This window comes from Anolis carolinensis, chromosome 6 (genome assembly GCF_035594765.1).
Source record: "Anolis carolinensis isolate JA03-04 chromosome 6, rAnoCar3.1.pri, whole genome shotgun sequence".
Classification (NCBI taxonomy): Eukaryota; Metazoa; Chordata; class Lepidosauria; order Squamata; family Dactyloidae; genus Anolis; species Anolis carolinensis.
In genome coordinates this window covers 60,176,816-60,191,623 of record NC_085846.1, presented here as the reverse complement: position 1 = coordinate 60,191,623, position 14,808 = coordinate 60,176,816, and the positions used below count along the sequence as shown (strand labels likewise).

The 14,808-nt window shown below is 41.3% G+C and overlaps 1 protein-coding gene across 1 annotated transcript in view; it reads left to right on the top strand.

Moving 5' to 3' along the window:
- Positions 1 to 14,808, top strand: part of itga9 (integrin subunit alpha 9) — a 404,663-nt gene that overhangs the window by 42,903 nt on the left and 346,952 nt on the right. The window contains exon 5 of the mRNA XM_008112818.3: positions 11,701 to 11,768. Coding sequence (XP_008111025.1) covers positions 11,701 to 11,768 — 68 coding nt within the window. The remainder of the gene's footprint in view (positions 1 to 11,700; positions 11,769 to 14,808) is intronic.

Sequence of the window (14,808 nt, the reverse complement as noted above, 5' to 3'; positions counted from 1 at the left end):
TTGTGTGACAACTAGCTAATCTAGGGAAAAATTAGAAAAAATAGCTGAAGAAAAGAAAGAAACATTATTATATGTCTGGAAATTGTAACTGTTATTACCTCAGATCATTAACAAAGTGTCTGCAGACTTAACAACTGGAGTGGGAGGGAATGGTCAGGTTTTGGTTCCATCATAACCCAACAGCTTCAGCTCATCTGTAATAAAATGAAAGGAAGCCATAAAATTCCTCCCACTTTAGAGATTGTCTTGGTTTGTTTTTTTCCTTTCTTTTGGCAGGATTGGTTTTGAAGGACAGAGAGTAACCTACAGGCTGTGTCATGTGTGTTTCATGTATAGAAATCCTAATTAAAAGCTATTGCCCGCTTGTGTTTGAATGTGGCATTCCTTTGCGGGGGGTGAGATGGGGGCAGGATATTTTACTTCCTTTTAAAAAACAAAAATGTCTCAGCAATCAGATATCAGGCAGGAATGGGTATAAAAATAGAAACATGTGGACCCAAATCCAGGAGGCTGCCAGCATGGAATAGCTGTTTTGATGGAGCTGATTGTGCAATTTATTGTGTTCCAAATGGGGCTGAAAATTGGGGATTCGCTGGGCTGGTGTGTCAGCTGCCAAGATGCATTGTCACAGCGGTTTGCTTTTCATGAACTCTGAGCTTGAAAAAACAGTTAATTAACTCCATCCTCCTTTAAAGAGATGGCTAAGCTCCATTGCTCTGAATAAGTTATGACTTCAAATTGATAGGGAGCCTCCCTTCCTAGAATAATCCTTTTTAATGTACCCTCCAGGAAGAAACTGATTTTTTTTTGGCTGAGAACTTGCAGCTATGGAGAAAGGACAAATGGAAACTGAGGGTGGGATAGAAACAGAACAGGATGTGATTAGCAACTACCTAGCGATCTAGTATTTACTGGACCCAAGCTTTTTGCTAGCTAGATCTCGATTAACTTTCCCTTGATTTGTATAAGGGAGGGTTTTATGGTATGTGAATGATGAAAAAATTCTTGTGGTAATGGGTCAGATTTAAAAAGGAAAAATTCTACATGATAGTCCTGTTCATTTTTTACTCATATGAATATAGATTGTGTATGCAATCGGTGGCACAGTGGGTTAAAACACTGAGCTGCTGACCTTGCTGACTGAAAGGTCAGTGATTCAAATCCAGGGAATGGGGTGAGCTCCTGCTACTAGCCCCAGTTTCTTTCAACCTAGGAGTTCGAAAACATGCAAATGTGAGTAGATCAATAGGGACCCCTCCGGTGAGAAGGTAACGGCGCTCCATGCAGTCATGCCGGACACGTGACCTTGGAGGTATCTACAAACAATGCCGGCTCTTCAGCTTAGAAATAGAAATGAGCAGCAACCCCCAGAGTCGGACATGACTATACTTAATATCAGGGGGAAACCTTTACCTTTACCCTAATGCAATCCCATTCTCAAATTTATGACATTCTTTTTGTCACTCTTGAATTCACTGTTTCTTCTGTGGGAAGCTTCATGTACTAGATTGTGTAGGTCTCTTGGAGAGGCTGATGTCTGGTATGGTATAGGCAGTCCCTGAGTTACAAACATCTGGTTACAAATTATTCATAGTTATAAATGAGGCTGAGACAACAAAGTGAGATAAATCAATCCCTTGGAGGGAAATTGACTCCTGGAAGAGTTTTCATGGGAGAAAGGTGTTTCCACTGAAGTTTTATCAACAATCCTTTCCAAACAAGTCAATTTTTTAAAATAAAACTACCAGAGGGACAGAAGTGAGATGAAATCTTCTGAACAGGGGCACAGATAGCAAAACAAACTCCACAGAGGTGTTAACCCTTCCCTATGCTACCCAGAGCTTATGTATATGTGTATGTATATGTATAGGAGCCGCTGGTGGCGCAGCAGCTTAAACCACTAAGCAAGCCACACTTTCTCTATCCCTAGAGTAAAGGAAATGAGCACAGGAACTAAGAAATTAGATTTCATTCTTTATACTGCATGGCAATAAGCACCATCTAGAATGACCTTGTGAACAACATCCTGCCTCAAAAAAATCCTGCGAAAAAAAGATGATTTGAACAGAATACCACATTCTTTCATACCTACTCCAGATAAAATGCCTTCATTTTTCATGTACAGGATCTCATTGAAAAATTAGCATAACTGTATAAACTCTTCATTATATGCCTTACGGCAAATATGCTGGAGAGTCAAGTTTAGCTGCCCATTTTCCTATGTAATTTCATAGTTTCCCTGTGACTTGTGCTTTAAAAAAACCTTGTAGGGCTGCTGAAATGGCAGTTTTGACACAGAACAATGACTGTTTTCTCTGTGTTATTTTGTCAAAGTGGCTTTGAATGCAATCTTGATAATGAAATGAGCAGAAAGTGCAAGATGTGTGTGTGTGACTGTGTATTAGCAGGCAGATTCTTAACTTCTGTTCTGCATGCCATACAGATAAAAAAGAAATAGGCACTGCTAGACACCATACTTCCTCTCTTGCCCAAGCTTTTCTCGCTTGTTTTTCTTGTAATATACCATATGCCGTCTTTCCCCGAAAATAAGACAGTGTTTTATATTAATTTTTGCTCCTAAAGATGTTCTAGATCTTATTTTCAGGGGATGTCTTATTTTTCCATGAATAAGAATTCGCATTTATTGTTGAACAAAAAAAAAAGAAGAACATTTATTATATACTGTACTAGCTGTGCCTGGCCACGCATTGCTGTGGCTGTAGGAATGTTTTGTTGGGCAGAGAATTGGCCATCTGGAAGGACGTTGCCTGGGGGAGTTGCTCGGATGTTTTGATATTTTTTACCATCCTTGTGGGAGGGTTTTCTCATGTCCCTGCATGGAGGTGGAGGTGATAGCAGGAGCTTATCTGCGGTCTTCTCGGGTTGGATTCATGGGAAGAGGAAGCTAACCTTCAATTCATAAGAGTTTAACCCATTACGCCACCAGGGGGTTCCATAGGGCTGGCTTACATCTCCCAACAAAGGATTTCCCCAGGTAGGATGCAGCTAGGCCTTGAAACTGTAAGGCTATTCAATGGTAATCAAGGTGACCAATTATATCATTGAAAACAAAAGTGGTTTCCTCCACTCTGGACATTATTGCACATATGTATAAACCCCTACTTGCCTAGTTTTCAATAGACCTCATAACATCTGGATACCTGACATAGATGTGGGCAAAATGTGAGGAGAGAATCATAGGGCCAGCTTACATGTCCCCAGAAAGGATTTCCCAGGCAGGATGCAGCCAGGGTTTGAACCTGCAAGGCTATTCAATGCTAATCAAGTGGACCAATTACAGCACTCAAGACAAAAGTCCTTTCCTACACCGTGGACATTATTGCACATATATATAAACCCTATTTGCTTAGTTTCCAACACATTTCAGAACCTTTGGATACCTGACATAGATGTGGGCGAAACGTGAGGAGAAAATCATAGGGCCAGGTTACATCTTCCCACAAAGGATTTCCCAGGCAAGATGCAGCCAGGGTTTGAAGCTGTAAGGGTATTCAATGCTAATCAAGTGGACCAATGACAACATTCAAGACAAAAGTCCTTTCCTCCACCCTGGACATTATTACACATATATAAAAATCCCAGTAGCATAGTTTCCAACACACTTCATAACCTCTGGATACCTGACATAGATGTGGGTGAAATGTCAGAAGAGAATGCTTCTTGAACATGGCCAGGCAGCCCGGGAAATTCACCCCAAACCAGAGCTAGGAAAGTTGGCCAAGAGGAGAAAGGAAGGTTCAGAAGTGGGAAGGAGTGAAGAAGGAAGGAGGGAAAGGAAAGGAAAGAGGAAGAAGGAAAAGCAAGAAAGAGAGGGAAGGAAGGAAAGAAGGAGTTTGAAGGGAAAGGAGGAAGGAGGAAGCAGGAACTAAGAGGGTGGGAAGGAAGGTCGGAGTTTGAAAGGGAGGGAGGTAGGGAAAGAAGGAAGAAAGTGAAGGAAGGGAATGAATAAAAGAAGGAAGGGAGGGAAGGAAAAGAAGGGAAAAAGGGAAGGGAGGAAGAAAGTTAAGGGAGGGAAAGAAGGAAGGAAGGAAGGAAAGTTCTGAAAGAGTGAAAGAGAGAAGATGAAGGAAGGGAGAGAAAGAAAAAAGGGAGGAGAGTGGAGGGAGGGAGGGAGGGGCGGGCGGGGGGCGAAGCTAAGCATGCGGGCGAGGGCTAGGTGTGTGCGCGTGGGGGAAGGGTTGAAAGGATTGTGTGTTGGCGCACGCGCACGTGGCCTGGTGTGGTGTTTGGCCCTTTTTGGCATTGTGATTGTGGTTTTTGTTTAATTGTGTTGTCTTGGCCTTGAGGTGGGGATTTTGGGGTTTTTTGCCAGTTTTCGAGGGGTGTGTCGTTATGTTATCTAATGCGTCGCCGCAATGTCAGAACTCATTTATACATATAGATAGTAGCTGTCATCACAAACCAGCCTAACCAGACAGACTGTGAATCCTATCAAAAATTTCTTGTTACTACCATTATTTCCATGTACAACACTCTATGATATGTACATTTACCAATCCTGCATGCTCTGGTGTTCTGTTCGGCTGGCATGCTTCCAAACAAAAAAATTGCTAGGTCTTACTTTTGGGAGAGGCCTTATATTTATCAATTCAGCAAACCTCTACTAGGTCTTGGCTTCAGAGGATGTCTTATTTTCGGGGAAACAGGGTAGTAACAATTCTCAGAATAAACATGTGCCATTTCATTTCAAATGTAGAAGTGTCTACTGATGAACATGCATTATAGGAATAAATCTTTCAATCCCGCTGGTATCATAAGTCCACTCTCAATGTCTTGAGGCTATTAATGGGGTTTGGGGCAAGAGTCATTACTTTCTGTGTTGCACATGTGTACCATCCATATCCCCTCTTTACTAATATACACACGTGTAACTCTTTGTGAACTTGTGTCAATCAGGATCTGCCTTGCTTTGAAGAACTGTATGTGTGTACATTGGTACATAAAGCAATTCAGGTATGCTTTGAATGTGAAAATACAAGAGTATGGGGTGCAGTCTACACATCTACAGTCTACACATCTGGATGCTTGCAGATTTCCCACCTTGGCCTAGAGCAGTGGTCCTCAACCTGGGGTCTCTAGATGTTTTTGGCCTTCAACTCCCAGAAATCCTAACAGCTGGTAAACTGGCTGGGATTTCTGGGAGTTGTAGGCCAAAAACATCTGAGGACCCCAGGTTGAGAACCACTGGCATAGAGTGACTGGGATGAATAAGTATTTCCTGTAGCCCTCAGGAGATCTTTACATGTAGCCAATCAACTATTGTATAAGTGACCTTTCTGTTTATAACAGAATCTCCTATCTATCTATCTATCTATCTATCTATCTATCTATCTATCTATCTATCACATTGCATGGTCTGGCACCAATTTAAATATGCCAGTTTGTACAGACTTTGAGCTGAATTACTTTAAACAAATGATTTGTTATACTAAGTCTAATCGTGTCTGACTCTGGGGGTTAGTGCTCATCTCGATTTCTAAGCCAAAGAGCTGGTGTTGTCCGTAGACACCTCCAAGGTCATGTGTTCAACATGATTGTACGGAGTGCTTTACTTTCCCTCCAGAGCGGTACCTATTGATCTACTGACATTTGCATGTTTTTGAACTGCTAGGTTGTCAGAAGCTGGGGCTAACAACAGGAGCTGTTGTTAAGTTGGATTTGAACCACCAACCTTTCAGTCAGCAAGTTCAGCAGCTTAGCAGCTTAACCCGCTGCATCATCTAGGGCTCCACCCATACAGTAGTTGATAGTAATAATAGCACTGGTGTAACGATTTGAGTACTGCACAAGGACATTGGGAGATCAGGGTTTGAATCTCCACTTGACCATGGGAAACAACTGGGTGACTATGCACCTCAGAGGAAGACAAGGGCAAACCCTCTCTAAACATGTTCTGCCAAGAAAGCTCCATGATCGATTTACCTTAGGATCACCATAAGTCAGAAATGATTTGAAGTCACACAGTTTAAATAACAAATAATAGTACTGTGTGTTCTGTTCCTGAGGCAGCCTTCTATTGAGTTAGTGATCACAATGAGATTGCTTAATTTTCACAGTATGAGTAACCTTGGACCATTTACTGTTTTTGGAATTTGGTAGACCATAAGAATAAAATCTTGGTGATTATGAAATGAATAGGGGTTTAAAAAAAAACTTTGTTTTAGAACAAATGCGGAGTTCTGTTCAACACAAAAGGTCTTTATATTTGTTAAAAGCACTCTCTTGTCCACTTTCTTTTTCCTTCTTCCTCTCTCTCATTTTGTAATACAGAGCTTCCTCAGTGAGGTTTATTATTAAGTTTCTGTGGTGTGTCAAACCATGAAAAATACATTTGGTTGTGAAGGAAAATCTACAGAGCGATTCTGTGTACATTCCTGGTAATTTAGCAATGGGTTGGTGGTTGGCTGTTCTGGAGTTGTTACCAGGCTCCATAGTGGGTGTTTCTAACAACCAAAGCATGCTGCCCGGTTATTTTTGAAAATAATATAAAATCCTGAAATCCCAGTTATTCCCGGGAACACATTGCAAATAGCAGGAAGTGGCATTTCCTCCCCACCTCCAAGTGATAAAACACATTTCACTGCTAGAGGTTCTAAAATGAAGTCCGATAGGGATAGAAGCATACCACTCTGACCTAGACTGGAAACCTGAAAGAAAGTGGGTCTCTTAGGATAATATTCATTAAAAGTTTTAGCAGCTTCACCTTGGCATAACTTGCCTTTTTTTCTCTCCAGAGAAAATCTGGAAAATATAATTTTTAAGAGTACAAATAAACCTTTACAATGCCTTCCATCTAGTTTCGTCTTCCCTAGAACGCACTGTTCCCAGGACTTGCTTGGAGGAACGAACTTTAAACAGGTTTGACATTTGGTTTAAATTGGTAGAACAGATTCACCCAAAGTGTCTCTATCTCTCCCTTCCTGAAACCTCACAACCAAATGTGGTAAAGGTCTGGGACAGGAGGACAGAAGAGGAAAAGAAACATTGGAACTGTCTACATAATGCAATTTCCAGTTTTAATAGATAGCCTAACTAGAAGGAAAGTAAAAAAGAACTTCTGGTAGATCTCTGTTTTCTGGTGGATACAGGGGTTCAGGTTCATCAGCTCATCTTCAGAATGGGTTCATAGGTCAAAAATTAGGAAAACCTTTTTTTGTTTGACAATTTCCAGAATCTTATCATAGAATCATAGAATCATAGAATAGTAGAGTTGGAAGAGACATCATGGGCCATCCAGTCCAACCCCCTGCTAAGAAGCAGGAAATCGCATTCAAAGCACCCCCGACAGATGGCCATCCAGCCTCTGCTTAAAAGCCTCCAAAAAAGGAGTCTCCACCACAGTCCGGGGGAGAGAGTTCCACTGCCGAACAGCTCTCACAGTGAGGAAGTTTTTCCTGATGTTCAGGTGGAATCTCCTTTCCTGCAGTTTGAAGCCGTTGTTCCGCGTCCTAGTCTCCAGGGCAGCAGAAAACAAGCTTGCTCCCTCCTCCCTATGACTTCCCTTCACGTATTTGTACATGGCTATCATGTCTCCTCTCAGCCTTCTCTTCTGCAGGCTAAACATGCCCAGTTCTTTAAGCCGCTCCTCATAGGGCTTGTTCTTCAGACCCTTGATCATTTTAGTTGCCTTCCTCTGGACGCTTTCCAGCTTGTCAACATCTCCCTTCAATTGCGGTGCCCAGAATTGGACACAGTATTCCAGGTGTGGTCTGACCAAGGCAGAACAGAGGGGGAGCATGACTTCCCTGGATCTAGACGCTATTCCCCTATTGATGCAGGCCAGAATCCCATTGGCTTTTTTTAGCAGCCCCATCACATTGTAGGCTCATGTTTAACTTGTTGTCCACGAGGACTCCAAGATCTTTTTCACACGTACTGCTGTTGAGCCAGGTGTCCCCCATTCTGTATCTTTGCATTCCATTTATTCTGCCGAAATGAAGTATCTTGCATTTGTCCCTGTTGAACTTCATTTTATTAGTTTTGGCCCATCTCTCTAGTCTGTCAAGATCAGTTTGAATTCTGATCCTGTCTTCTGCAGTGTTAGCTATCCCTCCCAATTTGGTGTCATCTGCAAACTTGATGATTGAGCCTTCTAACCCTTCGTCTAAGTCATTAATAAAGATGTTGAACAAAACCGGGCCCAGGACAGAGCCTTGTGGCATTCCACTCGTGACTTCTTTCCAAGATGAAGAAGACGCATTGGTGAGCACCCTTTGGGTTTGTTCGCTTAGCCAATTACAGATCCACCTAACCGTAGTTTTGTCTAGCCCACATTTTACTAGTTTGTTTGCCAAAAGGTTGTGAGGGACTTTGTCGAAGGCCTTACTGAAATCCAGGTACGCTACATCCACAGCGTTCCCTGTATCGACCCAACTCGTAACTCTATCAAAAAAGAGATCAGATTAGTCTGGCATGACTTGTTTTTGGTAAATCCATGTTGGCTATTAGCAATGACTGCATTTGTTTCTAAATGTTCGCAGACCACTTCCTTAATGATCTTTTCCAGAATCTTGCCTGGTATTGACGTGATGCTGACCAGACGGTAATTGTTTGGGTCGTTCTTTTTTCCCTTCTTGAAGATAGGGACCACATTCGCCCTCCTCCAATCTTCTGGGACTTCTGTTCTCCAAGAACTCTCGAAGATAATTGCCAGAGGTTCTGAAATAACTTCCGCTAGTTCCTTCAATACTCTTGGATGTAGCTGATCTGGCCCTGGGGACTTGAATTCGTTTAGAGAGGCCAGGTGTTCCTGGACAATTTGTTTCCCTATTTGGGGTTGGATTTCCCCCAATCCTTCGTCCATTTCATGTTGCTGAGGTTGAAAATGTCTTTCTTTTTGTGAGAAGACCGAGGCAAAGAAGGCATTAAGTAGTTCTGCCTTTTCCCTGTCCCTTGTCACCATCACCCAATCTTCTCCTCGCAGAGAAGATTGGCTCCTTTTTCTTCCTTTTTCTACCAACGTAAGCAAAGAATCCTTTTTGTTGTTTTTTATGTCCCTGGCAAGCCTGAGCTCATTTTGCGCTTTAGCCTTGCGAACCTTTTCCCTACAGGAGTTGGCTATACGTTTGAATTCTTCTTTGGTGATTTCTCCCCTTTTCTAATTCTTGTTCATGTCTCTTTTGAGTCTTAGCCTGGTTAGAAGTTCTTTGGACATCAATTCTGGCTTCTTCGCACTTGTCTTATTTTTTTTCTTTGTTGGCACAGTTTGCATTTGCTCCTTGAGTATTTCACTTTTAAAAAACTCCCATCCATCCTTAACTCCCTTGTCTTTTAATATTGGCGTCCATGGAATGCCGCACAGTAATTCCTTCATTTTTTGGAAGTCAGTTCTCTTAAAGTCCAGAATGTGTGTTTGACTTGTCTTAGTTTCAGCCTTCCTTTGTATAGCAAACTGCAGGTGCACATGGTCACTTGCCCCTAAGGATCCAACCACTTCGACTGTATTGATTAGGTCTTCCACATTTGTTAAGATTAGATCAAGAGTAGCCGATCCCCTTGTTGCCTCTTCTACCTTCTGGACCATAAAATTGTCTGCAAGGCAAGTGAGGAATTTGTTGGACTTCGTATTCTTGGCCAAGTTTGTTTTCCAGCAGATATCGGGATAGTTGAAATCGCCCATGACTACTATATCACTTCTTTGTGCCTGTTTGGTCAGCTGTTGACAGAAGGCTTCATCAAGTCCTTCATCCTGACTCGGTGGTTTGTAGTAGACACCCACGACGAGATCTTTTTGAGTTCCCTTGCTTCTTATCCAGATGCTTTCAAGGTGGTTTTCCGGATTACAGTCTTGCATTTCTTTTGCAACATAACTGTTTTTGACATATAAAGCTACTCCCCCTCTTCTCCTCTTTGTTCTATCTTCTATTTAGCATGTCTAGCAATTGCCTCCTAGTAACTTTTAGTTCTAATACTTTTCAGTAGTAGAGCAGCTGCCAGTTAGGGCTTAATTTGAGGAAGGATTGAAGCAAGCTGGGTGCTGGATCCTGGGGGCATACTGTTACAGATTGTAGATGATAAATGGAAGCTGTTATGTGTGCCCGCAATCCAGAGTCACCTGCAGAACAATAACATGCCATTCAGGTTTGCAAAACAAAAACACAGGAACTTTACTGATTCCAAGAGATCTAAACAGTAATATTTACAATCGTCCCTCTGATCATTTACAGAAATCCACATTCATAAATGGTCCTTTCTCGGTCCACAAATTTGCTGTAGAGAAGAATACAGTCCTGCCTTTTCATCCTCTTTTCTCAGCAGCAAACAGGCCTTCAAATAGCAAGGCCTCTCTGAGTACACTACTTCCTTTCACCAACAGTACTCAGTCAGCACTGAAAAACATGTCCAAACTGTTTCTGCAGCAGCAGAATAGAAAAAGTATCAAATCATTCCCCAGGTCCTTGCAGGTTCAGCCAATCGGCTTCATGCACTTCCTTTTCCAGTAAACACACACACACACACAACACAGTGACTATGCAAACCATAGCACTTACTACCTCCCCCTGCTAAAGCACTTGCACTGGCTGCAAATTCCTTTCCGGGCCCGATTCAAGGTGCTGGTTTTGACCTTGAAAGCTCTAAACAGTTCAGGTCCTACTTACCTATCTCATTGCATCTCCTCATACCAACCTGCCCAAAAGTTAAGGTCATCTAGCGAGGCCCTCCTCTTGTTGCTGCCACCATCACAAATGTGTTTGGCAGCGATGAGAGAGAGGGCCTTCTCGGTGGCTACCCCAACTCTTTGGAACTCCCTCCCCAAGGAGGTTAAAACAGCCCCTTTCCTGACATCTTTTAAAAACTAGAGACCTTTGTGTTCACACAAGCTTTTGTTGAAGACATCTGTAATGACAGGAAGACTAATCCTTATTGAATCATGCTAATTTTTACCATCTGTCTTGTTAAGTTGCCTGCAATAACAGTAGTAGACAAATGTTTTTAAATATGATTATTTATTATTGTAAATTTATTTTTATTGGTTATTATTGTTTTGTATTGTCTTTTATATAATGTTGTAAGTGCTTGGGTCCCGTTTAGGGAGAAAAGTAGGATATAAATAAAGTTATTATTATTACTATTATTATTAATAATAATAATAATAATAATACTGTGATAGTTCTGTTATCATTAAAAATAGCTAGATTACAGTTTTTGTGCATATTTACATCAAAGGCAGAGGAAGAGATGGAAGTGAAAGAAGTCAACCAATGATGTGTACTTTCATTATGGTTTGGAACCTAACAAACGTTTCTGTCAATCTGCCACTGATTGCTATTAATAAACCCTGAGTGAAACCACTTGGATTCATTTTCCCCCCTCTTGGTTCTTTAGTTTCTTCTGATTCAATTTCTAGCCAAAGTAGTCAGAAGTTTGTTTTCCTCCAATTCAGAGGAAATGGAGGGGGGGGGATTTGTTTATTATGCTGCTGCTGTTCTTCCATTGCTTGCCTTTGACAATTCCCATGGATTGTGGCAACGGAGCTCACATATCTGAGGTTGACGGCATTCCAGAGATTTCACAGGGTTGGGTCTGGGGTGGCCTCCTGCAACTCAGTGCATAGCAGCATATGTGGAGTGGAGCAGAGGGGACTGTGCAATTACACACCATACACATCTGGCAGGGACTGATGTGACCATGTTTCTTTCTCCCCCCCCCCCCCCCCATCTTACTTCTTTTCCATATTAGAATATAAGAAGAAGTATGGAGAAGAGCATGGCTCATGTCAGGCTGGCATAGCAGGCTTCTTCACAGAGGTGAGTGCCGGCGCTTTGTCGAGAAGCTCAAGATTTCCCTGGTGCGTGCTGGAAAGAGATTTGGAATCAAGAAACTTCCCCTTGGCTGCAGCAATTTCCTAGCTGTTAAACATTGTCTTTCATCCTAAAGCCTTGCTTATGCCGCTCTGTGGGAATTTTATTTGATTTATTACATTCTTACTGGTTTTGCATGCACCAACTCCACTTATTTAATGGGTAACTATGTGGATACAGACATAGCAGCCTTACCTGTTTGTTCTCCCTTGAAGTAACAGACAACAACTACCAGGCTGGGGGATTTGGAAGTTATAATCAACACATTTATTGTTGTGTTTTAAAATATTTTTTTGTGTTTTTAATAGATTGCACATAACCCAGAGGACTTTTGTTACAAGATAACTTAAAAATGCAATAGCAATGACCAACACACGTTTTGATGCCTCAAATGGTTGACCTGTTTCTGGGTATATTTAACCTGTTAATTCCAAAAATGACATCGTTTTTCCCCTATCAGCTCTAGTTTTAGCAATACAGAGCATTTGCCATTTACCAGTCACCATTTGCATGCTCATAGAAAACCATAATATCTATATCTATGAAACTAGAGTTGATCTATCCAATGCAATTTTCTGAATCACCGTCCCAAATAACCACAGGAACAGGCCTAAAAACCAAGACACTAAGAAATAAAATTGGCATGAAAGGTGCCAAGTTTGGAAGGCTGAAATGGAACATAGGAAATATGCTATCAAGCCAAATCACCGATGTCTAGCTCAGTGTTATCTGTGTTGACCTGTGGCATCTCCTCACAATTTCAGACACAAGGATATTTCCTGGCCATTCTATGATGTACAGGGAAATGGATACTTCAGTATACTTCTATATACAGAGTATTGGCTCCTATGCTCCTATCCTATTGGCTGTCAACAGCTGATGGCCTTATATGCTAAACCAAAAGTGTAGGATTTGTGGAGTTGGGACATCTTTTGTCCTTGTTTTTGGATTCTCCCAGATACTTTTAGATTTTCCCAGTGCTTTACCATAGAAAGTTGGGTATCCAAACATTTCATGAGTCAAAAGGGACAAGCTTTAAAAGTAAGTCTTCTTTGGATACCAGTATTGATGACAATTCACTGGTTTCAGGATTCATTATGTTGGCAGGAACAATTAATCTATTTCCTGAAGGTCTCAGGTGCACTGATACAATATGACATACACTCACTAGCATCCCTCATCTGGAATAACGGGTGGCAGATTTCATATATTAAATGTCATCCTTCCCCTCTGGAAGAGATGCTTAATTGCAGAGCGTACTTGAATTGCAAAACACATATGAAATGCCTGGAATATGAAACACATATGAAAACACATATGAAATGCCTCTCCTGTCTGCTTTTGTGGGCAAAATTCTAATTTATGCATTAATACGTTATTAAAAATGATGCAGCCCTTATACAGTTTGTACTTGACAATGGGAAGTGCTATCTTTATTTTATAAATCTGTTCAGTAATATTGGATTTCATAATTTGAGGTAAAGTTCAGTATTTTGAAATACTGTATATCAACTTTTAGCCACATCTTGAATGCAGTCCTTCCTGTTCCACATCATTGGCTGCAGTGGATGAGGGATAGCTATTGTCAGCTCTTGAAAGCTAACGGACTCAAACAGGCTCACACAGGCAGCTCCATGGAAATGCTTTATTGAGGACCTTCTTTTCAAGATGAAAACGAAGCTGAAACTGGTGTATTCCCACCAAACCCTGAGTATATCCACCTTCTACCTTCCCCCCTCCCCACATTCACACGTATCTGTTATATGATCCCTTTCCCAGGCTTGAAAAACCAGAGCTGGTCATAAAACCCATCCCTGGCCAGATGGTCCTTATCATTTAGATTATCTCCTACCCCCCATTGCTCTGGCAGGACGTGGAGAGTACAGTTGTTATGAATGCTGGGCTATCATGTCCTGACAGATATGAGGCAGGGTTATCACAAGGCACATTTCATTACTGCCAAAGGCTGGGGACAGGATTGTAGTTCAGTGTATACTGAAGGCCCCAGGTCTATCTCTAATATCTCAAATTAAGAAAGAGGCATGACTAGATAGGAAATATATTTTTGTGTGTCAGTGTTGGGCAATGAAGAAAACTGCCAGGAAGAAAATCAACACACTTGAAACATGTTGGCATCCTAGAACGCTTCCTAGAATGTAGATGACTACATTGGGGCTGTTGTACTTTGGACATATCATGAGAAACGGTGACTAATTAAAGTAGAATGTAGAAAAAAAGAGGATGATCCTTTCACATTCGATAGACCAATTAAACAAGTTGCATCCCTGAGTCTGCAAGACCTGATCAGGACAGTTGATGGCTGGAAGACTCTTGGAAGACTTTGCCATAATTTAAAGGGCTGCCATAGGTCGATGCTCACTTGAAGCAAATAATATAAACAAAGCAAATGTAATATTCAAAAATGTATGTTTTGAACGATATCTTCTAACATTTGCCATGCTGATCATAGAATTCTGTTAGAATTCTCTCTAATAGGTCCCTCTGAGAAAAGATTATACTGGTTTTTATACAGTACCATGGGCTGTACGTTAAATAACACAATGTGACATTATTTTTGTTCCTGGGTTATAAATGTCATTTCCTAATTGGTTCTGTCATAAAAACATGGGAGTTTTTATCCCAATCTATATTTTTTCCAAGCTTTTAATATGAAAGTCAGAGCTTCAGGAGATCTGAGTAGCTTTCACACAGTCTTGGGCTGGTTGGGGACAATGTGTCTGACTTAGTGTAAGGCAGTGTCCTATATTACTGTATAAATAGGAAGCTAAGCATAAGGCCACTATTTTTGGCCTTATGGGGTTTGATAATGTCTAGGTTTGCCTAAGGCATGTAAAAGGGATTTATTTTTTCAAGGTATCTTGACAATGGATCCATATGGGTCGTAATCCCTCTGGATCATAGACACAAGGCATGTACCACCTCAGTATCAAAGCAATTCAGTGGGATCTTACTAGGTTAATCTGAA